This window comes from Psammomys obesus, unplaced genomic scaffold, assembly GCF_907164565.1.
Source record: "Psammomys obesus unplaced genomic scaffold, mPsaObe1.curated_primary_1811, whole genome shotgun sequence".
Lineage (NCBI taxonomy): Eukaryota > Metazoa > Chordata > Mammalia > Rodentia > Muridae > Psammomys > Psammomys obesus.
This window is the reverse complement of record NW_026591598.1, coordinates 5,436,954-5,464,253: the sequence shown is the minus strand read 5'-3', so window position 1 is coordinate 5,464,253 and position 27,300 is coordinate 5,436,954. Positions and strand designations below refer to the sequence as shown.

The following is a 27,300-nucleotide window of genomic DNA, read 5'->3' as shown; positions in this document are numbered from 1 at the left end:
GAAATACTCTCTCTGAGCTATTGAACATTTAGTTTTGCTTACTGTTTACATTCCATCACATTTCTCAGGATCCCCTGTGACAGGGCCTTTCTGCTAGGATGAGGTAGCGGGATACAGAGACGGATCAGGCCAGATGGCTGTTACTGGGGAGTGTGTTGTTTTTCAGGATGTCAGGAGCTCAAGCTGAGGTGCCTCTGCTAAGTATTGTGGGCTTTTTGCAGTATATCTGTTTCCTCCTTTTTAATTTACGAATGACTATAAGTCTCTTACTCCATTTTTCTTCCTTCTCTCTCTGCCTGCTTCAGTAATTGTGCTTTCCCTTCTCCTCCACTTCTCTGCATTTTCTCCCATCCCATTTGGGCACCTTTGGGACTTCATGTGTCTCAACCGTTAAACTGTACTAAAAGCACATCGCAACAATTCTGCAATGTCTTCAAGCAATTTTTTTCTATTGTTTTTTTTTTTTTTCTTTTGTAAGCATTGTTTTTATATTCTATATGCTCACTTACTGAACAGCAACTCATTCCTTAGACTGTTTCCCTCTATCTTGTCCACTTTTCTCCTCAACCAGCTCTGGGATTAAGGACCTTTTTCTGTTCTCTTCTTCCTTTGACTTTGGGAGATATTTCTCATCTCTCTTGATTTATGTCATTGTTCCAGGAATGCCTGGAATTCTAAGATTTTCTTTTTCTTTCCTCTGTCTTCTGTTGATATTCTCACTTGTTTTGGTTGCCTTAGACATTAACCATTACTATAATATAGTACTATAATCTTTTTTTTTTTAAAGAATAATTTTTTTAAGATTTATTTATTTTATTATGTATACAATATTCTGCCTGCATGTACACCTCTGCCAGAAGAGGGCACCAGATTTCATTATAGATGGTTGTGAGCCATGTGGTTGCTGGGAATTGAACTCAGGACCTCTGGAAGAGCAAGCAGTGCTCTTAACCTCTGATCTATCTTTCCAGCCCCCTAGTACTATAATCTTAAAATCATACCTTGAACTCTCAGTTCCCATTTGTTTATTCTCTTTCCCTTCTGTAGGTTCATTGATCATCTCTTTTAATCTTTCTTCTCAAGGATTATTTTATTTATTTATTTATTTAGTGTTAGTTTTAGTTTTATCTATTTTTACTTTTAGTTTTTGTGTTTTCAAGATAGAGTTTCTCTGTGTAGCTTTGGCTGTCCTGGACTCAATTTATTGACCAGGCTGGCCTCGAACTCACAGAGATCCACTTGCCCCTCAGTGCTCAGATTAAAGGGTGTGCCACCATACCTGGCCTTCAAGTAAATTTTTTAAAAACATTTATTTAGGGTCATGTGTGCACGCATGTGTGGCTGCCTGTGTACACATACAGTTGTGCCTCAGTATGTGTGTGGCAGTTGGAAGATAGATAACTTGGAGTCTGTTCTCTTCTTCCACAAAAAGAGTTCTAGGGATAGAACTGAGTCATCAGGACTTGTGAAAGCACCTCCCCGTATGCCCTTCTGAGCTGTCACAAGTCCTTCAAATCTTTCATGCATAGGTTAAAATATCAGAGTTTTTTTAAAAACAAAAAACTCCAAAACTTGTCTGACTCTCATTCAGTACTACATAAAGGGCTTTCAGGGCCTGATAGTATTTAACCTTTCAGCCTTGTCCTGTATTGTTCACCCAACAAGCCTACTACAAAGTCACTTGTTCTGAAATGAGAACCCAGTCAACCAATGTGGGCAAATTGCCAAACTCTGAGCTTGATGGATTGATTATATAAAAAGCAGCATCTAGCAGAGTCCTTGGCAGAGAGTAAAAATTTTAAATGCTGATTCTGTTTGTGCATTCCACTTTGTGGTTGTGTTTTGCTCACATCATTTTTTCTTTGCTTGGACTGTGTGAATACTCTTTTTGCCAGTCTTACTCCTAAAATTTTCTCCAACTTTCAAAAGATATTTTAAATTATACCTGCTGGTGCTGTTAACTGCTGAGACGCTCTCCAGTTCTATAAGTAGGTCTTAAGTATTAAGCCTAATGATTTTTTTTTCCACAAAGTATCAGCAGTGTAACTCATGTACTTAATAGAACATTGTTACCACCGGGTAACAATGTTGCCCAGTTGGTGACCACTGTTGTCATCTCAAACACTACAGATTAATTTTGTCCATTTTTGGACTTCACACAAATGCAGTTATACTGTATGTATTTTTAAAGTGTGTCTGCCTTCTTTTACTTAACATTCTATTTGTGAGATTCATCCATATTGTATATAGTTGTAATTTCTTAGTTGTTTCCATTGTGTGAATATATCAGACTTTGTTAGTTTCATTCTACTGTTAGTGCACATATTTGTATTGTTTCTAGTTTCTAGCTTTTATAAATAATGCTCCTATCTGTCCTTTAAGCATTTGTGCCTATTTGTGTAGAGATAAGCCTAGGAATGGGTTTTAAGTGTATCAGACTTTACTCCAACATCAGTGTCCAATAATTCTAGATGTTTCTGTCTTTTATGTTTGGCTAGCCTGTTTTATAAAGTGCTTATTCATGACATTTTTATTTACTTAGCTGCCTTTTACTTATTGTTTTATAGATATTCTTTATAATTTCTGTATTGATATATATTTGTATCGCACACATTGTCTTTGTTCGGTGGCTTGCTCTTTTCTTTTTTTTTTGACACCTCTGCCTGTGTGTGTGTGTGTGTGTGTGTGTGTGTGTGTGTGTGTACATGTCTGTACACACATATCTTGCTATGTTCAGCTTCAAGATAATAGTTTATGTTTCCTTTAATTTTTTTCCGTGTTAGACACTTGATGATTTATCTGTAGAGAGAGCAAACATTCTGTTGCTTTGCTGTCTCCTGGCAGTTAGGCACTGCTGTTGCAGAGGCTGGGATCTCTGTTCTCTGCTCACTCCTAGAATCAGCAAGTGGACCAGGGGAAGTTATCTACACAAGATAGTTCATGGCTCTTTCCTCCCTTTCTGATATTCCAGTCTCTTGAGTTATGGTTAGCATTTCTCTGCTTTCTTCAAAAAAAAAATTTTGTCTGACTTTTCTAAATGTTGATTTTTCAAAGAACACTAACTTCTCATTCTTTTATTTTAAAAGGGTTTCTTTATCCTTTTAAATATGCTCCCATTGAAAACATACCAAACTCTTCTTTGATCTTATGTCCCCTACTTTGTATTGTATATCACTAAAAGATTTTTTTGTTTCTGTACACTAACTTTTTTTGTTTCAATATCACTAAATACAAAGAACATTTATGGTTTTCATTTTACCTGATCTCTCAGCTTCATTTGACTTTGTTTATTACTTGTTTCTTTTCCTTTGTATTCATAATACTACACTGTCTTGGGCTTCCTCCTAGCTCTGCTGAACTTTCCTTTTTTGCAGACTCATCTTCTTTGGCTTGTTCTACAAATGCTGGGTTTTCTTGAAGATTCAGATCTACCCCTGCTCCTGACTTTTCAGCTCCTCATCCCTAGGAGCATCTAAAAGTTCTCCAAATGAACTACATCTTCATTAGTGACCCCATTAAGAGCACGCCTTCAATCACTGTTTGTACGTCAATAGTGCACAAATTTGCACTTGACATAAAAGCTTCCACCTGCTGCCCATTTGCCTAGTTATATGCTCACTACACTCATACTCAAAAAAATTATGATCTATTTCTGGTAGGAAAACTAAAGACTTGAAAGTGATCCATAGGGGCTGGCGAGATGGCTTTTCTTACCAAGGTCCTGAGTTCAATTCCCAGCAACTACATGGTGGCTCATAACCATCTATAATAAGATCTGGTGCCCTCTTCTGGTGTGCAGGCCTGAAGGCAGCAGAATACTATATAAATAATAAATAAATAATTAAAAAGAAGAAAATCCACAAAGAAGGTATATTTGTGGAAATACATAATGAAACTCATTACTCTACTGAAAACTGATAAAATAATCCACTAAAGCTCATTTCCTTTCTGCTTCCTATAACTAAGTAGTTAGTCAGCTGCCTTTTTGTGTGCTAGTGACTGAACCCAGCACTCATGTGTGTTAAACACACACTGTGCTTACTACATTCCAGCCCTTCAACTGCCTGTCTAAATAAGGTACTCATACTGTTCTGTGGATCAGCATCTAATGGTCACTTTTTTCCTCTTTTACAACATGCTCTGAATTTCCCAAAAGTATCTTACTATTTCCAAGTAGGCTGCTGCTTGCTCCTTTGTTGTTTTGAAACTCAGGCTGCCACTAAAGTCAGGTTCTTCCTCCTTCAGTCCCCCAGTTGCTGGCAAATATAGGTGTGAATCATCACTTCTAACTCAGGGTAGATTCTTGCATATTTCCCTACTGCTTGGAATGTTCCTTCTTACCCTCACCTTTCCAGATTTCTGTTCAGTCATTGTGCACGGCTGACTGGGTTACTACCCTGTTAGGTTTTCATATAGCTCTGTTTTCCCGTTGTTGTTGTGTGTGTGTGTGTGTGTGTGTGTGTGTGTGATTTCAAAAATGAGTATTAGATGCTAAGCACTGTAAGAGAAAGGACCAGGAATGTTTCTAGTCATCCTTGCCTTCCCTAGAACTTCATGCACTGAGTGACATCTAGGAGACCTTTAGCAAATTTGCCAAATGCATTAATCAATTTCTCTCTTCCCATAGCTGAAGTGAAACGTGTTGGAGATACACTATTGGGAATGGCAACACAGTGTGTGCAGGTGAAGAATGTGGTCAAGACCTCACCTCAGACTCTGTCCAACCTCTGCCTCAAGATCAATGTCAAGCTCGGTGGCATTAACAACATCCTCGTCCCACACCAGCGGTATGCACTCTTACTCACTTGCATTTGTCAAGGTACCCTGCTGGGACTGATAAGGAGATCCTTTCCAAGCAAAGTGACTGAAACAGGAGGGGAAGAAAACTGGAATGGGTACTGGATGGTGCCAGTCAGAGAAGACTCAGTTCCTCACCATTTCGTTTTCTCTCCTTGTTCAGCTCTGCTGTTTTTCAGCAGCCAGTGATTTTCCTAGGAGCAGATGTTACACACCCCCCAGCTGGGGATGGGAAGAAACCATCTATCACAGCAGTGAGTGATTCTTCTTAACTCTGAGTTCTTAAGAGTGCACGTGGGTTCCATCTGGAAGCCCTGCTCTTACTGTGCACCTGTCCTGTAAACCTAACTCTGGAGGCAGGGGTCAGAGATAGGGGGAGTAGGAAATGGAGTTGGGGTAATGAGAGTATTGCCTGTGGCTAGAAACTTTGTCTCTCAGTCACTCTTTCTCTACATTCCTGTTTTTCCTTTTAGCTCCAGTTTTTAGGAGGGTGAGGAAGTGACTATGTATCTCTTCTCTGAAATCTTGTCAGGGTATTACTTGAGTGCAGGATTGGCCTTTCTTTTATTTCACTTTGACCATTGATCCATCTACTAGATTACCTGTCTTTCCACTCCCTGTGATGTCTGGAGCACTTAAACTTTCTTTTCCTTCCCCTTTTACTCTGGGTGAGTCTTATTTTTATAGGAAAGCATTTCATCACTGAACTAGTAAGTCTCCACCCACAGGGCACTTAATTTGAAAGAAAAAAAAATGAATAAAGAAAAGCAATAAAAATGCCGGTACATGAATGTGGATCAGGAGTTCAAGGTCATCCATAAAGCCCATGTCCTTTTGCTGGGCATAGACTGGTGCTTTCTGTGTACTGCAAGGGTACTGAAAGGAAACATTCCTATCACATATTAAATAAATAAATTCTACTTGCATGGCAGAACCAACTGAAACCGGTGTTTATTGGATCCTAACCCCTTACTCATCCCTTTTGCGTGGCAACCAGATAGGTAGTATTTTCTGATGCTAAGACTCCTGGTCAAGGTTTTTCTGATGCTAAGACTCCTGGGAATGTATCAAGTGAACTCATCCAGATATATAGCGTTCTCACTCAGACCCATTGTTTCTCCGCAAAGGAAGGTGATACTTTCTCTTTGTTGTTAGGTGGTGGGCAGTATGGATGCACACCCCAGCCGGTACTGTGCTACTGTGCGTGTGCAGCGCCCGCGGCAGGAGATCATCGAAGACTTGTCCTATATGGTGCGTGAACTGCTCATCCAGTTCTACAAGTCCACTCGCTTCAAGCCCACCCGTATCATCTTCTACCGAGATGGGGTACCTGAGGGTCAGCTCCCCCAGGTATGGTTCCCAGTGCCTGGTACATTTTCTTGTTGATGCCAGAGTACTACGTTTTCAAAGTTGCTTTTGCTGGCAAAAGCCATGAATCACAGCTGAGGAGCAGAATAGCAAGCATCTAGGGAGCTTTGTTTTAGCACACAGTTCTCAGTGCTCCTGGGTAGTTAGACTATTTAGACCAGTGGTTCTTTTGTTTTTTTATTTTATTTTTTTGTTTCTTGAGACAGGGTTTCTCTGTGTAGCCCTGGCTGTCCTGGAACAGGACCAAGCTGACCTCAAACTCACAGAGGTCCGCCTACTTTTGCCTCCCTAGTGCTGGGATTAAAGGCGTATGCCACCATGCCCAACTTTGTTCTTTCTTTTGAGACAGGATCTCACTATGTAGCTCTGCCTGTCCTGGAGCTCACCTTGACTTACAGAGATTACCTGTCTCTTCCCCTGAGTGCTGGGATTAAGGGTGTGTGCCACCATCTGCAGCTAGACCTGTGGTTCATAAGTGTTAGCATACCTGGACATCACCTGCAGCAGAGTTTCACATAGGCTGGTGTTAAAGCAATCAGCAGTTATTTTAGCTCCACTAAGACCTCTGTGCCTTTATTTTTTACTTTATTATCGGTCATCATGGTGGCTCTCTGAGATAATTCTATTACTAAAAATTAATAGATGTAAAAAAAAAAAAGACTTAAGAGATGTTAAAAACTTGAACTCTAGTTTCAGCTAATTTCAAAATTAATCATTCTCTACAATATAAATAATTTTTTCTCTTGGATCCCCGGCCAGACTCACACTTGTGACTCCCCTCTTCCACCGCCACAGTGCTAGACTTCTACATGTGCACCATTATGCTTAGTGTATAGAGTTATTTTTTCTCTTATGTTCCTTGAGATTAAACCCAAGGCTGTGTACCTACATGGCACATGTTTTGCTTGAATTCCATTCTCTACCTGTTTTGACTTTCTGTATTTATTGCTTATAGTAGCATGTCTATTTTCTTACAATCCTGGTGTGGTGTATTTATTTTTTAAACTGAATTCATCCCCTTCTGTACCCATTGCAAGTGTATACATCTACTCCTCTCTGGTATTTCAGCCTTGTCTACTCTTAGACATCATGATCTTAGAACAGACTTAAATTTAGACATTGTGTTTTTTAGTGTCTTTGTAATTTTTGGTTCTGTTTCTGTCTCTATTTCTGTATTTCTTTCTTTTTCCTTCTTTCTTTCAAGACAGGGACTTATTATGTAGCTCTCGCTGTCCTAGAGCTTACCATATTGACCAGGCTGGCCTCAAACTCATAGAGTTCTGCCTTCCCCTTTCTTCTGAGTGCTGGAATTCAATATGTGCACCACCATACCTTTTTAGTTCTTTGTCATCTCAATGTAAAGTTTCTTTTTGCATGGAGACCAGATAGGTACTGTCTTCTTGATGCCAAGACTACTGGCAAAGGTTTCCCAGGAAAATAAAAAATGAACTGAGTATCAAGACCTATCATTTGTAATTGTTGAGTGTCAGCCTATAAAGCTTATATGCATAAGCCATATACAAGTTGTTAGTTTTTTAGTTCAATACAGCCTTTGAACTAAAAAAGGGTCATGTGTCTTTTTCCTGTGCTTAGATCCTTCACTATGAGCTGCTTGCCATTCGAGATGCCTGCATCAAACTGGAGAAAGACTACCAGCCTGGGATCACTTATATTGTGGTGCAGAAACGCCATCACACCCGCCTTTTTTGTGCTGACAAGAATGAGCGAGTAAGTGAGGAAGTGTTGAGGCCACTTGTACCCTCAACCTGTCTCCTGTATCTTGAGAGAGACTTTAGTTCTTGGAATTTAGTTCTTTTTTTGTGTGTCCTTCCTGGCTCTGTTTTCTCCTGGCTTTGTGGCCCATCCTCTACTACTTTCCTTCCCTCTGTGCTTCCTTCTCCCCTCCTCCCCTTATACTTTCTCTCCTCCTCCTAGTTCCCTAGCCTAGACCCTATATATAGACCAACTCCCAGAGAAGGGAAAGGGAACTACCATTTATTGAACTTCTCCTATGTCCCAGACACTGTTCAAGGAGTCTTCCTCACAGCAACTCTGTGAGGTAGGTACTATTAATCTCTTCGTTTAACCTCAGAAAGGTTAAATGACTTGCAAAGCCAGGATTCAAACACCTGACTTTAGAAGCCCATTATTTCAAGAGCTGGTTCCCTCTCAGAATAGAAACTCCTCTGATTTTGGAAGTCTGGGAGAGTAAGAGTAGAATCGAGTAAAGGCCGTAGTGAGGGCCAGGCAGGTCTTGGGATCTTGGCTGTGTTTGTCTCTACAGATTGGGAAGAGTGGTAACATCCCAGCTGGGACCACTGTGGACACCAACATCACCCACCCATTTGAGTTTGACTTCTATCTGTGCAGCCATGCGGGCATCCAGGTAGCGGGGCTATGTCCTGGGTTTTTTACTGGGTCAAGGATTAGCTGGTTATTCCTACTGCATCTAGAACATGTCTATTGTAGCTTAGTATGTTAAAAACAGAGCTACTGTTAGCCCCAAGTACACTTGCAGATTGTTTTATAATATTTGTGATTTTGTGTCTGTGTCTTCGTGGGTGGTGGGGTATGGTCATGCAGCCTAGCCATATTGGTAATTAGTAGTGTTCTTCTGTCAGCAGCCATCCACTCTGCCCATCCAGGGGCCACTTACCATCCTTTTTTCCTAGGGTACCAGCCGACCATCCCATTATTATGTCCTTTGGGATGACAACCGTTTCACAGCAGATGAACTCCAGATTTTGACATACCAGCTGTGCCACACTTACGTACGATGCACACGTTCTGTCTCTATCCCAGCACCTGCCTACTATGCCCGCTTGGTGGCTTTCCGGGCACGATACCACCTGGTGGATAAGGAGCATGACAGGTAAAGGCTGGCTTTTTTCCTTTTGCTTCAGTTTCTTCTACCGATCTTTTTAATTTTTTTGTTGGTAGAAGGAAGTGGATGTTATCCAATTTGGTGCCCTTGGGCTCTTGTATCTTACTGTTTTCCCTTAAATTGGTATGTGAATTGGTGCTGTAGGGGTGGGTGATGGAATTAGCAGCAGTTTGGTTCACCAGGACTTTTTTCACATTTTTTCTTTTCAGTGGAGAGGGGAGCCACATCTCGGGGCAGAGCAATGGGCGAGATCCCCAGGCCCTCGCCAAAGCTGTGCAGGTTCACCAGGATACTCTACGCACCATGTACTTCGCTTGAAGGCAGAACGCTGTTACCTCACTGGATAGAAGAAAGCTTTCCAAGCCCTGGGAGCTGTACCACCCAAATCCAGAGGAAGCAAGGAAGAGGGAGGTGGGGTCGGGAGGAGTATAGGAGGCCTTGTTTCTATCTACAGAGGGGATATAAGGGTGGGAAAAGGACCAGCAAGACTGACTACCAGCCAGAAATCTCTGATAGCAACCTCATGTCCTCCACCCCTCTCCCCATCTTGTCACATCTGACCCCAGTGGACCAAAAAGAGCAGCACTAGTGCCCACCATACACACAGTTGTCTCATGTGACTCACAGTGCTAAAGACTCATGCTTGACAGCTCACTAGGGTCAGCTCTGCAGTCCTGCGGTCAAGTGCTGGTATGCTTGGGTTTGATAATTCTAGATGAGAAAGTGGGTGGGAGGAGGGAAAGAATTTTTAGGAGCCTTAATCAGAAAAGGTCTAGATTTGTTTAAGAAGAAAAATGAAAACAGACTCAGATCAATATTTTAGAATACTAGATGTTTTCATGGGTTCAGAATCCAGTTTGTAGGAAGATTTTTAATGCTAATGGTTTGGGTTGCTCCTCCCCAGCTGCCACCCCCTCCCATTATATGTTTTCTACCCCATACGTCTCTTCCCTGACAGACATCCAGCCCCTAGTAACACTTAAGGCACTATGGCACTTAGCTCTGAAGTGACACGACCCTGTCTTCCTTCCGCCTGCTGGTGGGTAACCAGTGCCTTCCCTGTAACGGTAATGCTGCAGAACTGCAACCTTTTGTACCTTTCTTTGTGGGATGGGGTGGGTGGGAGATGAGGTAGGTAGAGAGGGAAGAGATATCCCAGCGCCAGCAAGCCTCCAGCCAGAATGCCAGCTATTTTTCATTTGAAGGAATTGACTTCAATATTCATTGAGCATTTAAAAAAAAAATTACAACCTCAAGATGGTTAAAATCCATTGACATTTGCACTTTCAGACAAGACAAGTCTCCAAGCTGCTGAGATGACTGGCCCTTGGCCTTTTTTCCCCTCTAGCCTCCTCTTTTCCCTGGCCCTACACCCCCCACCCTGTCAGGTCTAGAGTTACCTTCATAGCATTTCTCATTCTTGGCTTCTTTTCCCTCAGATGGTCAAGTCTCTTTTGTTTTTAATATTTCTTAACTGGGGTGTCTTATAACAGAAGATGTTTAGGACTAAAATAAGAAAACAGAAAACTAAATGTTATTTTTATACCATAACTTGAGTCTATTGCCAAAATCTGGAAGTCCCTCCCATACTGGATGAGTTTGCATCCCAGGAACATGGAGCCGTCAGCAGGAACTGTGGAGCTGACTATTCTGGCCTGGCTATGTAGGGGTGGTTGTCCCCCAAGGTAGGGATCAGCCGCTGTCATTCCGCTGTGCAGATAATACCTTTTTCTTGCTACAGCCTCCCTCCGCTGCCCTGTCCTGCACTCTTTCTTGTGTGTCTTCCCTTTTTCTGGACTGGACTGTCATTTGATCCTTTGACTAACCGAGATTCTAGCATGTCTTCTGGACAGGCTGGAGAATTTTGCTGCTCCCTTTTGCTTCTGTTTACACAAATGAATTTTTTTCTGTTTCCCACTAAGGCATGTGAGTGGGTGGCATAGACTTTTCTTTTTCTCCCCTCTCAAGATACTGGGGTTCAGCTGTCTTGCAGGACTGGAAAAGAAGTCCTTGCGGACCTTAAAGCAAGGGCCCCTCTTCCCTTGACTGTTCTTTTTTTACTCCTGCATTACTGCTTGGGATGGGGAGTTTGAACTTGGGTGTACAGATCCCCTTCTAAGGAGCCTGAGCTTATTAGTTTTGTTCTGCTCTGGTGATGGAGCAATCATATTTTACATCTAGGCCAGGCTTAGAGGGCAGCCGGAGAAAGGAAGGTCCATATCCTGGCCTGTGGAATCAAAACCTGTCCCTAGCAGCCGTTGGACAGACTCAGATTTGCTATGCAAATAGTCCAGGTTCAGTTATGGCTGGGTACATTGTTCAGTAACTTCCCAAAAGGTAGCACAAACATTCCTTATGGAAAAAGCCCAGGACTGTTAAGTAGTTCCTCCTGTACTTTTTTTCTGCTGGCTATAGTATGGAGTGCCCCGTGGGCACAAGCCCAGCCGAAGAACAGAACAGAGGGCTCTGGGAAGAGGCAGCTCACTGGAGAGCCTACATTCCTTACACAAGTGCCTAAACAGAGTGATGCCAACACTCCATCTGCCCTGTCCATCGCCTTCATACACAGTATACTTCGTGTTCCGTCACCCTTGGGGGAGGGAGCTCTTCGCACACAGTGTGCTGTCAACTTGGGTACATTTGGGGCCTCGGATAAGGGCACTATTCCTGGAGGGTCCAGTCATTTCACCAGCATTTGCAGATGCCCATAGGGAACAGGTGGCTGTCATAACTCCCAGCAACAAGTTTTTGTTCTCTCCTTTTTTCTTTGCCTCACTCTCTCTAGTTGGGTTTCAAGCTAGGGATTGAAAAGCAGTCTTAGTCCATTGGTATTTATGTGCCATTCAAGAAATAAAAGCAAAAGAATGCTGGGGGCATGATGTTTCATGTCTGTAATTCTATAAAATCTCAGCACTGAGGCTGAAGCAGATTTACAAGTTCAGGGTCCACCTGGGCTGCTCAGTGAATTCCAGGCCAGTGTGTACTACATAGCAAGACCATGTCTCAAAAAAAAAAAAAGAGCGAGATAAATAACTTGGGTGATACAGCTTCCTGCTGTGACTTTAAAAAACAAACAAATCTTTTGAGACTTAACTACTACTGACCAGGTGGGTTCTTCCCGTTTCAAGACGGTACACACACATTAAAAGTGGTGTTGTCAAGTTTGTTTGGATTTGGTTTAAGTGGTGCATTGTACTGAGCTCTGGGAGGATTCCAGTCTCATCTTAGACAGATCTCTTTCTCCTTTTCCCTCACCCCCACTATTCCGCTTTCCTTTTCCTCTTCTCGCTTTCCCTGGCTTCCTTTTCCCTCTTCACTCAGCTTGCTTGCTGGCTGGCCTGCCTGCCTGTCTGCCTGTGTGATAATGAATTCTCTGCATGGCTGCAATGATCCCACTGTTAGTTGGCAAGGTCAGGCTTAGTTCATTGACTACAGAAGACCAAAAACCTGTTTCTCATGCCCAGTGGTGTTAACCCTGGCTTGCACTGTCCTCAAGCTTATACTAGGTCAGAGCAGCAGGCCTGTCTAACTGACAAAATCAGTAGGGTTTCTGGCAGTTTCAACACTTTCATTTGGTGGAGCTCTTTGCTGAGAGTGCCCTAGGGTAGCCGGGTAGAGGACAGATATAGAGGAAGAGAGTAAAAAGAAAATGGAGAGAGTCTGGATAAGACGTGGTAAAGGAGAATGCTGCTTTGTATTCAGTTCAGTGTGACCTATTGGTTGAGGTGCTATTGCCAGCCACTTGGGATAGGCCTGGAGCTACTGTTACTGGGAACTTAGGATGCTTGGACTATGAATAAAGCTGAACAAAGCTAAGTATGAAACTACTCTAAAAATCTGGTTCTCAACTGCAACATAGCTCTTCTTTGGCCTCTGGCTGAGCAGCAATGGTTTTGGACAGTTTTCTTTTTAACCAGGATTATGTGAATGATGCCAGGGACACAATTTTCTTAGCTGGCCTATGGAATGCCTACAAGGCTGCTCAGTGTTGTAGACCTGGCATTAGGCAGCATGAGGGAGGATGGAGTTATTTTCCCTTCAAGGTAGAAGAGTCACCTCTTACCTAGCCAAAAGGCAGTTTGGAAATTCATGTTGGGGAAAGGTTTTGTTTTGTTTAATTTACTGGGCTTTAGATAACCCAGATGGTAGTTAAGATGCTTTCCTTGAGCAGGGATCATGGCAGGGATATGCAAGGCACTCTTCTACTTGGCCTTCTAAGCAGACTGGGAAAGGGGGATTCTCTGGTTTTTCTCTTTCTCCCCACTTACTCGGACTTGCCTTCTCCCTGAGCCACGAGAGAGGCTGGGTTGGTGCTCTCCCCTTACTCTGCTCCTACTGACTTAGAACCTCTGGCTGCTGTACGATAGCCCAGGAAAGGGAATGGAAAGAATGGGCTCAAAACAAAACAGAACAATGTAAGGAAGGCAGATTTCCTTCCTTAAAAAGGGAAATCAGAAACTCTGCAAGAATTGTGTGAGTAAAGACAATGTGTCTGAATGCACTGAGTCCTCTGGTGTCATAGCAATAAGGAAAAATGAAATGACTTCCTGTGCACACAGTCCAACCTGATTGCTGTATGATGTTGCACTTAGCAGCCATGTGGTGGGCATGTGTGACTACTCTGGGTTTCACTTTATTTTCTAAACTTTTTATTCCTCTCAAGTCCAGCATGGATGGGGAAATGTCCCTGAAGCCCCGCAGCTGTGTACTTGTTTGCATTTGTTTCCCATTGAGACTTGTGTTTGTGTCCTGCTTTGAGCTGTACCCTGTCCCGTCCATTGTGAAATTATCCCAGCAGCTGTAATGTACAGTTCCTTCTCAAGCAAGCAACAGCAGCACAATCCTGTGTTTTATAAAGACAACAGTGGCATTTATTTCTAAAGTGCAGTCTCTGGTTTTTGTTTTGTTTTTTGTTTTTCCTACCAGCAAAATAAACTGTTGGGATTAATTATGTCTCTGATAGGTTTTAGGATGGAATAATAGATTGCCCTGCAATCATACTATACAGGGTCCCTGTGCATGCTTCACAAACATGTAAAACACTGTTCCAGGAGTATTGTGGGAGAAGGTAGGCACAATTCAAAAGTGAGAAAAACAGAATGTCTTTAAAGTTTCTTGGGGAGAACACTGGTCATAGAGTCCTCCAGTACAAAAGATCACAAGTGACTGGCCTAAAGCTCTATCAGTGAAGATGGAAAGGAAAGGGCAGTTTTGGGAAGTAGGACATCATGCCCGATAGAGGAAAAGTAGTTGGATGAAGAGCTTATATTTTTATGTGAACATGAGTGGACTGAGACATTCTTATCAAGATGGGATTGGCGAGACTATAGAAGGAATATGTGATGAAAGATAATTACCCTGGTATACAAAGAGGAGTTTTCTTGGAGAGTCTTATTTCATATCCCTGGTGACCCTCAAATTCACAATCTTCCGAGCTCTACCTCCCATGTACTAGAATTGGAGCCCACAGCACCCTGCTAGCCTTACAGTTTTGAGATTCTAATGGGAAATACAATTAAAGTTTCCAGTAAACACAGCCTTGGTACTCAGGCAAAATAGGAAACTACTGTTAGAAATACTGGAGTCACACTGTGTAAAAGGTTGCTAGGGCTGCATGTGCAAGGGAGACAGCTTAGGAAAAGAGAAATAGGCTGTATAGACTTGTGAATGGGAAGAAGGCAAAGTGACAGCCAAGTCACCTCTAGGTAAAGTTTACTTATTTTGGGCTGGTTTAAATAAAATGGAGAAAATAGAACAGAAAGGCAATCTCACCCACTCCCAGCCATCCTTGCTTATTTTATGATCCTACTCCCCATATTGTCTTGAATCTTACAATATAACTGGTCATTCTCTAGTAATTCTCAAAAATGAGTATTAGGGAAAAATCAAAGCTGAGATTAGGACTTCTAAATTGTCCATCTAACAGCACTTTCAAATTCCTCTTGTTCTTTAGGAGAAAAGAAAATTAATAAATCCTAATTTGTCCCTAAACAGTTTAATAGATTGTGTGCTTGGTACACCAGACAGAACCTAATTTGCTGTGCTTATTGTTAAAACTTGTCTTCCCCAGGAACTGTGAACCCCTAGGAACAGAAACCACATTCTATTCTGTCATATCAGGACAATAGCAGATACCAAGAGAGTTTGTATTTGAGGATATATGAGCTAGAAATGATTAGTACAAAGGAGGTAAATCAAGAATTGATACTGAAGCCAGGCATGGTGGCACATACCTGTAATCCTAGCACTTGGGAGGCAAAGACAGTTGGATCTCTGAGTTCGAGGCCAGCTTGGTCTACAAAGCGAGTCTAGGACAGCCAAAGCTACACAGAGAAACCTTGTCTCAAAAAAAAAAAAAAAAAAATACTGAGGTTTGGTGGTTGCATACCTTTTAATCCCAGCATTCAGGATGCAGAGACTGGTCTATATGATGAGTTCCAGGTCGGTAAGAGAGGGACGTTAGGTGCGTGGGTGGGGGAGCACAGGATAGAATTCATAATCCTGAACTTTAAGTAAGCCAAAACATGTTTCTGCATCTTCGGGTAAGCAGAGTAGAAAAAGATCTGATGTCAGCAAGTTATCTTTCAAACACCCCCAACTGCAGAGATTCTTAGGTTTTGTACCTTAAGCTGGTGGCATTTGTTGTCAAGCTTGTAAGGTCTGGCATCTTCCCTGGTGCTACTAAAGCATTGTGATTTCCGAACACTGGGGAAGATGTTCAGAGAAGGTCTCTGGCAGAGAGCCCACTGAGGAATTATCACTGGCAGACAGTGTACATATAATAGGTCTAGCAGTCCTCTGGAGGCCAAGTGTTATGACTTTGCAAATTATAACACTAAGCCTGTGGTTACCACCTGTCATATTCCTTTGGGACACGGCCACCTAGACATCATGATCCTTTCAACAGCAAAGCTTAAAAGAGGTTGGTTGAACTTGAACGACATATTCCTGGACAAAATAAGATAAATTTATTACTGTGAGGAAGACACAAAGGTTTTTGTTGTTTTGTTCATTTCTCTATTTTGAAAGACTTAGCAGTTGTCCACTTTGCAAAACTTGACATGGACTGTCTAGTCCCAGGACCCACGTTTTGGTAGGTTTGTTTACTTATGTCTAGATATCCTTTTTTAGTTCTGGTTGAGCAGCTTTCTCTCTGCTTTATGATGTAGCATATACCCTGAGGTAAAGTAAGGATGGGTACTGTGAATATCTCTTGCCTTAGACCGTAGAATCTCATGGCAGTTAGGATTTGGAGATTAAAGTTATGGTGAAAGATAGAAGTCCTATGCCTCAGCCACACTTTTGCCAGGCTGCTCTCCATATTCAATAATGTTGAATTAGGACATTAAGTTTCATAAAGTTTCTCATTTTCCAGACACTTTCAGCTATAGGCCGAGGAAGGCTCATGTGTTTGGAAAGATACACAAGAGAGCATGAAAAAGGCAATCCTTCAAAGCAGCCATGTCAAAAGTTAGAAGGACTCCCCCTCCCATGTTTCATTCTAATACAAGGAAATATTCCCTCAGATGCCTAGCAATTCAAGTTTCGTGTCTCATTGCATTATTTTCTCATGCCACTTGGCAAAGCAAAATTATCCCTTCTTAAATGGGAGTTATCCCTTGAATCATAAGAATTAGGAAGGTTAGTTATGTCTAACAAGAAAGAAGTAGATGGGGGTGGAGAGATGGCTCAGTAGTTACAGCACTGACTGCTTCCAGAGGACCCAAGTTATATTCCCAACACCCACATGGGAGCTCACAACTGTCTGTAACTCCTGCTCCAAGGAATCCGACACCCTCACATATAGATATGTGCAGTCAAAAACCAATGTATATAAAATAAATAAATTTAAAGAAAAAAGGAGGTAAGAACACTGTATGTCTTTAAGTCTAGACTCGTTGGAAGCATTTAACCCCAAAATGGTATTCGGTCAGGGGAAAGCCTCGTATAGCTTTGCTGTGGCAAGAATCTCCAAGACTTCTTTACCTCCCTACATTAAATGTTAATTCATGAGCCTTTCACATGCGCTTACTCTAAAAAGGTGTGGTTCTAAATAGCAGAAGTAGCTAGGAACACATGTAGACAGTTACTGGATTTTATTGACTCTAAGGGCCCAAATCTTGCTACAGTGTTCAAAAAGACAGTACCCTGGAGCTAGAGAGATGAATCAGTGGTTAAGAGTACTGGTTGTTCTTCCAGAGGACCCAAGTTTGATTACCAGCACCCACATGGCTGCTCACAAATGTGTAACTCCAGTCCCAGGGATCTGACACCCTCTTCTGGCCTCCCTGAACACCAGATACCCACAAGTATAAACAAAACAACAAACCACTGCGTCACCACACCATGTGGTCTGTAAGACACTAGATAAACTTGCCTTCATTTAAGGAACCAGTTCCAGAATCAAGATGAGGGGATAATAGGCCCTTGTAGGCTGAGATTTACTCGTAGAGCCTAGATCAAGGTAAAGATTGTATATAATCAGAGCTTGAACATGACTTAAGATGTGCTGATTCATTTGGTGATTTGATATTTTAAAATTGGGAAGGGTATTTTCAGCCAACAGAAAAAAGGAGGCAGAATGGGCCCTTCCATTTATTAAGCATTTATTATATGGTAAGCACATTCATTAAGTGCTTCAAAATTATAACTGTAGTAAGTATTTTTGTTATTAACATTTGGGAGGGTTCTGTGCTTTCTGTGCATTCATTGTGCGTGTTGTTCTTCCTGTTTTTTTTTTTTTTTTTTTTCTGATGAGGAAACTGAAGTCCAAAGGGATAGAGTGACTAATCCAAAAACCCATAATGGGGAAGGGCTAGTGAAAATGAAAATCTTTCTCAATTTCTTTAATACATATAGTATACATATATATCGTCAAAACGTTACTGATTGATTGGGACACAGGGAAAAATAATGAATCATTGCTAAGGGTATCTGTTTTCAGTAAGCCAGGTAATTCTTTTTTAAAGGATGTACTGTTATTGTGATAATGTGCTGGATCTAGGCTCCTGTACAGATTACATTCTAAAGGGTTGGAGGCAGATCATAAAGTAGTCCACAACCTGACTGGGAGAGAGGTTACCTCGGGAAGATTAGCAGGGGAGCCCACCAAGGTGGTCCAGAAAAGGATGCCAGAGATGAAAGTTTGGGATGGGATGGGAAGAGGAGAATTTCCGGCCAAGGGAACCCAAGGGCTCCTGTCAGCAGAAAAGCACCAGACCAGATCAGGAAACTTGAAGCCGATCTAGTTTAGCTGTAAGATAGTGTTGAGGAGTCTGGAGAAGGGCCATGGACCCCTAGCAAGGCGTTTTAACTCGTTTAGGTTCCTCAAACGGATGATGAGAGTGTTTAAACATAGGAATAATTCCGTCTGGTGTTCACGTAATGTCCTGTTTCTTTATCTGTTTTAAAACTGTACTGAATTTTAAAAAACAAAATAAAACTCAAAAACGGTGGTTAAAGCAACCGTGCGTACTAGGCGAAATCTGCTGTGGTGGTCACCGCCGGGTGCGTGTGTTCCCGGCGGGCGTGGCCGGCGGAGCTCCGAGGAAGGACGCACCCGTCCCTCTCAGGTACGCTGTCCGTACCTCAGGTGCACTCCGCGGGCTGGCAGCGACGTCGCCTCAAGCAGCGGCCCCCACCCGGGAGGCTGTCACGGGGGAGGCTGGCCCTCGCTCGGGATTGTCACCGTCAGGCACAGCGGATGCAGGGGCGGCCGCGCGCTCGCGGCTCCGCCCCGGCCGGGCACCCGCCCGCCCACAGCTCCCCGGAGTCGTCCCGGGGCTGGCCGCGCCCGCAGCGCTCCGGCTTGAGGCGAGTGCGGAGCCGGCGAGCGGGGCGCGATCCGGAGAGCGGAACTGACGCGAGCGGGCTTCCGGGGGCGACCGGGGAGAGCGGGCGGCTGTGGCGGCGGCGGCGGCCGGCGGGTCGGGGAGCGCTGCACCCGTCAGCGGCAGCGGGCGACGCAAGTTCCGGACCGGGCTCCGGCGGCCTCGCCTCCCGCCTCCCGCTGCTCTTGCTTAGCTGTCCTTCTGCCCCGAGCTCTCGGAGGGTGTCCCCGTCCCTCGCCTCAGCGGCGGCACCGTTCTCTCGTGAAGCACTCCCCCCAGCTCCATGAATGGAAATCGGCTCCGCAGGTGAGTCGGGGCTGCTGGACAGGGCAGGTGGGGTCGCTACCCCGAGGTTGTCCCCTGAGCATCCTTGCTCCTTCCACTTCAGGTGCTGTCAGTATGCGTTGTGAGGGAGTCGCTGGTTTTCGGGCCCAGCGAGGGTGGCCTCTCCAAAGCCCCGCAACTACTCTCCTGGGGCCCCCTAGTAGGAGAAACTACCGGGAGGGTTTAAGTTTAGGGTTAGCTAGGAGATGCTGGCCCCCTTAGGGTGCTATTCCCCTGAGGGTATAAGTTGGAAACGTGAAGGCTGCGCTTGTCCTTTAACCTGGTCCTGTGTCCCGTGGAGGCTGGACAAATCAGTCATCACCTTTATCTACATCTTCCTGTAGTTTGAGGACACTCTGAGATAACTGATGGGATTAGGTTTGAAATTGGTGTTCGGGCAACGTCAGACGCAAGATGGCATTGCTTCCATCCACTGGTTGTGGCAGTGTTGTCTGTAGTTTCTGAGGAGCTGGGAGATGTCCTATCCGTCATGATCACCGCTTATGTGAAAAGGTATCTTCAGAATGCTGACGCTGTTCCTCCCTGTTTTCTGTTCCCTACGACAGCAGTTGTTATATACCTGGAGATCTGGAATTTATGAAGTGTTATCTCCTGAGAGAGAGAAAAAAAAAATGGCAGCCTTAAGAAAGGAAGTCAACCTGGACAGTACTTGTCTTTCAAAAGAAAAAAAAAAAAAAAAGTAGTCAGTGATTCTAAAGAAATTGATAGAGCAGTATGAAATAGGTATTACATAATGGTTTGCTGGCCAAGTGTTTCCTAAATTTGAAAGTCCTCTTCATCCATAGTATCAGTAATGTATAGTTTTCATAATATTTGGGGGTTGTCTTGTTATGGTAAAAACAAATCCTTGAATTTTATATCTCCTCTTCCAGTTTCAAAGTCCCTAAATATAAGAAAAACTAACTTAAAAGAAACTAGTGACTTAAGACTTCAACTAAGTTAAGGACATAATTGTCAAATAAATACAAAAAGGCATTTTTTTTTATTACATGGAGTTTCTTTCTACTAAGTTTCAACAGTTTTTCCTTTTTATGTTTCTTTTTTTTTTCTCCTCCATGTTTTCTTAAAATCAAAATTGTCTAGACTGAAGTTTTTGACTCTTACTATCAATTTGTGTTTTTCTTGTTTATACATTTTAAATTCTATTTGTGCCGCTCTTATTGTATAAGATATCTGATTGTTTCCAGCTATCTGATTTTTATACAACTACCCTGTTGTCGAGCCTGGAAAACTAACTATGAAATTAAAGATTTTGTTAATCATTTACCTAAAACTTTTGAAGACATTTCCCCCAAATTGAGTATTTCCTCTCTTTGAGTGTTTCACCTAAAATAGTGACAACATTTATTACTTGTGATATCAGACCACTTAGTCAGCTGATAAAATTAGCCAAGCTAATTGTAGGGTAGGTCTAGTTAAGACTTATCAACTGGGCTGTAGTGATGGCTCAGAGGTTAAGAATACTTGCTGTTCTTCCAAAAGGTCCTGAGTTCAGTTCCCAGCAACCACATGGTGGCTCATAACCATCTATAGTAAGATCTGATGTACAGGCAGAATGTTGTATAAATAATAAATAAATCTTAAAAAAAAAAAAAAAAGACTTATCAACTAGCTTGGAAACAGTGGCTCACATCTTTGGTCCCAGCACTCCAGAGGCAGAGATGGTTCAATATCTATGAGTTGGAGAATAGACTAGTCTGCATAGGGAGTTCCTGGCCAGCTGGGGCTACATAGTGAGACCAAACAACAAAACAACAAAAACAACCAAATTGTTGATTAAATTAAAACAACCAAAATGGTTCTACCAGCCATGCTTGACCATCTTGAAACATAAAATTCATGTGTACATGTGTGACTAACTGTTGTTTAGTATCAGGCTCAAGGTTGTTACCATCAAAAATTTTTGGAGGCTGGGTATGGTGGTCCATGCCTTTAATCCCAGCACTCAGGAGGCAGAAGCAGGTGGATCTCTGTCAGTTTGAGGCCAGCTGTCTATATAGTGAGTTCCAGGCCATCTAGGGCTATATAGTGGAACCCTTTCTCAAAAAAGAAAAAAAATTGTGGTTGTTCTAGCAACTTTTATGTGATTGTTAACAGTGAATTGTTACATGCTTAGGAAAATGGACAACTAGCTTTTAAAATCAGATATAACAGATGCATATTTTAGTGTATCATTTTTTAGAGATATGAAGGGCTGAAGAGTTGGCTTAGAGCACTTGCTGCTCCAGCAGAGGACCTGGGTTTGACTCCTAGCATCATGTGGTGGCTTTAATCTCTAACTCCAGTCCCAGAGGATCTGCCCTCTCCTGCCCTCTGAGGGCATCAGGCATGCATATAGTGCACACACATACATGCAGGCAAAACATTCATACAGAAAACAACAAAAATAAATATTAAATCTGAAAAATATTAGCTATAGATGCTCTCTAACAGTCTATTGGGTTAGTACTGAAATTTTGGCTCTCAAATTCTTTTTTTTTTCTTCTATATGGAGATTCTCAAATCACTTAATGATAAGATCGATTCTTATGTGGATACATAGCTTAAATTTATTTAATATAATAGAGGATATGAAATATAAATATCATATAATTATTTCATGATGGAGCATTCCTCCCTAAACATATTTATTCTTCCTTTCCTATTCACATGAAACATGACAAGGGTTTTATTTTATTTTATTTTATTTTTGAGACTAGGTCTCATTTTGTAGATTAAAGATGTGTGCAACCATGCATAACTTTATAAGAGATTTTTTAGTTTGTCTTATGCAATCCACTAATTTAGTGCCATCCAGATTTTGATTTAACCAAAAAAATGGAATAATTCATTTTTAAGTAATATTTATCATTTGTGTCTATGATTCCTTAAGGGTACTTCTGATGGAAATTTTTTTCTGGTCTAATTACAATTGAGTTAAAAATATGGCCTGTGCTTTGTTTTCAAATAAAATGAAACAGGAAAATCAGGAAATGTTCGTTTAAGTGCTACTTTATTTTTGAAACCGAGTACTCTTAGTTGATATTTTAGGTCAAGTCCAGCTGTTGTTCAGAAAGGAATTATAATTGAATATAAATATTCTCTAATAATCTATGGGACGACTGAGCGTTTCAGTTTTGGTTTGCCTTACTAGCATACTCTAAATTCCAACCTCAGCATTGGTGGGGAAAAGGCTTATGGATGGAAAGCATTTTTATCATAAATTACTAATATTTAAGTTGATTTGCCATGGATGGTAGTTTTATATAATCTTTCAGAATGAGTAGACTCTTAGTTAAACCTTTTTAAAAAAGATTTATTTACAAGCCAGGCACAGTGATGCATATGTGTAATCCCAGCACTCCGGGAGGCAGAGGCAGGTGGAAATCTGAGTTCGAGGCCAGCGTGATCTACAAAGCTGTCCAGGACAGTCAAGGCTACACAGAGAAAAACCTTGTCTCGAACATCCCCCAACAAAGAAAGATTTTTTACTTTTATAATGTGAGTGTTTGACTGTATCGTGTATGCCATGTGTGTTCCTGGTGCTCACAGGAACCAGAAAAGAGAATTAAATCCCATGAAATCGAGCTACAGAATGGGTCCTGGGAACTAAACCTGGGTCTTCTGTAAAAGCAGGGAGTTGTCTAACTGTTGAGCTGTCTCTACAGACTCCTTAAGTTAAACTTGTAATTTCTCTCTGACTATAGTTGTCTTAGAGCTCTATATTTATTTATTAATAAAATTTTTTGAGTCAGTTGAAAGCTAGCAAGATGGCTGGCTTACTGGTAAAGGTAAAGGAATTTGCTACATAGCCTGATCGAGGTCTCCCTCTGACTACTAAAAGTTGTCACACACACACACACACACACACACACACACTCACTATATTAAATAAATTTTGTAAGGGGACAGGGAAGAAAACTCATTTGGGACTAAATTTCAGAAGAAGAAAAACTGGATGTAAAGGAAGCTAGAACTAAGGCAAGAATGAGACTCAAGAGTCTGGCATGATGGGGGCAGTCCTGTCATCTCAGCACCCTGAAAGGCTGAGGGAGAATTGTGACTATGAAGTCTGCCTGAGCTACCCAGTGAGACTCTCTCAAAATAAAAGGGAAGAGTTGAAGAAGATGTTGAGAATTATGGATTCAAAATAACTAACATACACAGTGACATCAGATTCTCAGTTGTGAATCAGATTCTCAGTTTAGTATTTAAAACAGCCCATCACTTTGGGAAATACTTATTGTTATATATAATTTTATATTTATAGTTTGTTTTGAGGAGAAAAATGTTGTATTGACGCTTTGTGTGTTGGTTGTGAATTTGGAAGTACATCACTTAAAATTTCGTAAGTGCTGTCCGGAAATGGCCATCATAACATTTTAGTATTTGCTACTTAAGACTGGCAGCTTGAATTAGAAAAAACATGCAAGGTTATTTTGATTATTGTTTTAGAATTTAATTTTTCTGTAAATGATAGGGTACCCTGAGAGAATATTAGAAAGTAGACAAATATCATTTTTCTTTTAAAGAAATTAACAGTTTATAATATGCAAAATACTTGGTTATATTGTACAACATTTTCATAGAAACATATAACATGCTCACCCCTTCTCCTCTTAAAGAAAGAATTTAGGGTCCAATATGGTGACACTTTTACCCTAGCACTCTGTAGGTGGAAGCAGGCTCTCTGAGTTTATGACTACCTCATCTACAGAATGAGTTTAAAGTCAACCAGGACTATTCAGTGAGACCATATCTCAAAAACGTTAAAGATTTTAAAGAGGAGGTAAAAACAAAACAAAATAAAACATATTTAACCCTAAAATGTAGTTTTATAAACATAATGAAAATATTTGAAAACTCCATAAGCCTGTCACTATGATAAAAACCAGTTTTTACTTTGAAAAGTCAAATTAGAAACTAGTTAGCTTTAAGAAAGTCTCTGTGAAAAACAGCCAAAATGAATGAAAAGGTAAACATGCTATTTCCTTTTACTCTTTGGACAAATTTTGCCTAATATTAATTTATATTAGTTTATATTTTTTTTTTACTGGGAACACTTCATTTGTTTGGTTCTGTACGCCTGGCCAGACAGCATGCAAAGAGGCCTGAGGCCCTGTGAAGGGGAGAGTTCCTGGAAGAGTGCTCTCTAGTATATGGAAAAACCCTAGCTTGGAGAAAAATGCTTGCCAAATTGTCTTTAGCTGCTGGATTCTAGTTGAAAATTATTTTACTTTATACTATAGATATCTAGTTTCATTTTTTTCTAAATTCTTAAAATATTCTACCTGAAAAACAAACTGGTCAGTGTTTTTGTTTATTTAACAAAACATTCTCTTACAGCACTTAAACCTTAAAAGCTAATTTGTTTTAAATAGTCAATGTATAAGAGAAAAAAAAGGCCAATGTTAGAGATCTGTTTCTAGGAAAGTAAAACTAAAAAGATAATTTTTTTAAAGATTTTATTTATTTATTATGTATACACAAGATCTTATTATGCACCAGAACTCATTATAGATGGCTGTGAGCCACCATGTGGTTGCTGGGAATTGAACTCAGGATCTTCGGAAGAGCAGTCAGTGCTCTTAACCTCTGAGCCATCTCTCCAGCCCGATAATTTATTTTTAACTGATTCTTTTTCTAGTGTTGTTTAGTGTCAGTGTAGGGATGAACAACAAGATATTCCTACTTTCTAATTCAGTTGTCTAGAATATTCCTAGATCCTTATTCTTGGCTCATTAACAAAAGAGATGTGAGAAAGAATATTGTGTGTTTTTCTACCATAATGATTATGCTGTTAGGATACATGAACAGCCTTTCTGTATTTGGAGCTTCTGTGGTGGTCTGCCATTATCTATGCTAATATTAATGACTTTCTTTGGCTAGCCAATGTTGTTTGTTTGTTTGTTTGTTTGTTTGTTTTTGAAAAAAAAAAAGATGATTGAGATTCACACAACTAATGCTTTCTCTTATATTATAAATATGGAGGTTTATGGTTTGATTAACAAACATTTCAAATGAATGAAAAGATGAATAGATGCTACTTCCATATATTCTTTGGGCAAATTTTGCTTAGTAAGTTGGTGTTAATATATATTAGTTTATTTTTATATATAACACATTAGCTTATATTTGTCCTGATTTTGTGATTTGGTTCTCATATTTTCTGGAATAGCAATTTAATAAAAAATCTGGAAGTATTCATTTTACATCAGACATTTTATTCATTTCATAATTTTAAATTCTTGGGAAATCAGAAGGCATTTATAGATATAAACAATAAATGAGACATTTTTAGATTTTTTTTCATGTTTAAAGAAGAAAGTTTGTGGACATTTTTTACAATAATATGTACTATTTGATTTCATTTTTATTTAATATTATTTTGATACTCTATTCTGATTTCTAAATATTCTAACAACATAAATTATGCATAATATTTATTTGAATTTAAAAACAGCTAATGAATAAATTACAAATTAGGCTACTTAATGTTTGCTCATTTTGTTGTTGTTGTTGTTTTGTTTTGTTTCAAGACAGGGTTTCTCTGTGTAGCCCTGGCTGTCCTGGACTCACTCTGTAGACCAGGCTGATCTCAAACTCACAGAGATCCCCCTGCCTTTGCCTTCCCTAGTGCTGCAATCACAGGAAGACTGGGTGCTCTTATTTTCAAGGGAGGAAATTCCTTAAAAGATTCTTCTCTAGCTGTGCAGTGGTGGCGCACACCTTTGATCTCAGCACTCAGGAAGGCAGAGGCAGGTGGATCTCTGTGAGTATGGGGCTGGCCTGGTGTACAGAGTGAGTTCCAGGACAGCCAGGGATACACAGAGAAACCCTGTCTCAAAAAAACAAGACAGAGCAACAACAACAAAAGATTCTTCCCTATATTAACATCTGAGACAGTTAACCACTTCTAGATTTAATATTGTATAAGTGATTATTTAGTTGTACTGAATTTGACTACAACTGCTGTCTGTTTGGATGAGTTTATGAATAAAAAATGGAACTTGAAATTAGCAAATTCGGAGCTTACTAGAAGTTCCGTGCTAATGTGTACTAGTTAGTCATATGAACCCAAAGGTAAAATTTTACAGGCATGTCATTATATTAAACTTTCAGATGAACTTAACACATTTACTTATTTGAAATAGAAACATGTTCTTTACTATAGAATAATAAATACATATTGCTTGTTTTAAAAAGCAAAACTATAAAGGAATGCAAAATAATATTATGTAATAGTATTGTTCTGCCACATAAAATTATTAGTCTGGCATGGTGGTGAATGCTGGTAATGCTAACATGGAAGAGGCTAAGGCAGGAAGATCTCCAATTCAAGGTAAGCATCAAGAGACTTATCTTAAAGAAGATAAGTGATGGCACACGTCTTTAGAGGTAGGCAGATTCTGAGGCCAGCCTGGTATACAGAGCAAGTTTCCAGGGTTACACAGAGAAACCCTGTCTTGGCGGGTGGAGGGAGGAAGAAAGGAAAGAAGAGAAAAAAATGTCTCCCTCTCTATCATACTGTTTTTAAGCTGCCTTTTCCTGTTAAATCATGAGCTGGGCACGGTGCTGCACATCTGTAATCCCAGCACTCAGGGAGGCAGGGGCAGGTGGACCTTGGTGAGTTTGAGGACAGCCTGGTCTACAAAGTGAGTCTAGGAAAGCCAAAGCTGCACAGAGAAACCCTGTCTCGAAAAACGTAATCATAATCATGTATTATGACTATTCCTATCATGTCAGTACTTATACCTATGTGTCAGTAATGATAACTTTTACTTGTATATATATTTAATTTTTATATTTTATTTAATCAGTCTTATAGGTGGTAATTTAAGTTTTCTTTGAGTTTTTATTTTTATTTTTTTAATATTAATTACAGTTTTTTTACTTTTTATCCCAGCTGTAGACCCTTCCCTCATTCCCTCCCAATCATACCCTCCCTCCCTCATCTCCTTCCTGCCCCTCTCTAAGTCCACTGATAGGGAAGTTCCTCCTCCGCTTCCATTTGACCTTAGCTTATCAGGTCTCACCAGGACTGGCTGCAATATCCTCCTCTGTGGCCTAGCAAGGCTGTTCCTATCTCTGGGGGGC

The 27,300-nt window shown here is 40.9% G+C and overlaps 2 protein-coding genes across 4 annotated transcripts in view; both read left to right on the top strand.

The window, feature by feature from the left end:
* The window catches only part of Ago1 (argonaute RISC component 1), a 33,165-nt gene extending 19,242 nt beyond the window's left edge, over positions 1 to 13,923 (top strand). For all 3 annotated transcript variants that reach the window (XM_055610948.1, XM_055610947.1, XM_055610949.1), the window contains 7 exons: positions 4,628 to 4,787; positions 4,961 to 5,051; positions 5,953 to 6,147; positions 7,759 to 7,893; positions 8,450 to 8,551; positions 8,838 to 9,037; positions 9,259 to 13,923. In XM_055610948.1, the coding sequence (XP_055466923.1) occupies positions 4,628 to 4,787; positions 4,961 to 5,051; positions 5,953 to 6,147; positions 7,759 to 7,893; positions 8,450 to 8,551; positions 8,838 to 9,037; positions 9,259 to 9,367 (992 nt within the window). In that variant the 3' untranslated portion in view covers positions 9,368 to 13,923. The remainder of the gene's footprint in view (positions 1 to 4,627; positions 4,788 to 4,960; positions 5,052 to 5,952; positions 6,148 to 7,758; positions 7,894 to 8,449; positions 8,552 to 8,837; positions 9,038 to 9,258) is intronic.
* A 5,071-nt stretch (positions 13,924 to 18,994) lies between these two features.
* Ago3 (argonaute RISC catalytic component 3) overlaps positions 18,995 to 27,300 on the top strand; it is an 87,661-nt gene continuing 79,355 nt past the window's right edge. The window contains exon 1 of the mRNA XM_055611338.1: positions 18,995 to 19,185. Within this exon, the coding sequence (XP_055467313.1) occupies positions 19,167 to 19,185 (19 nt within the window). The 5' untranslated portion in view covers positions 18,995 to 19,166. The remainder of the gene's footprint in view (positions 19,186 to 27,300) is intronic.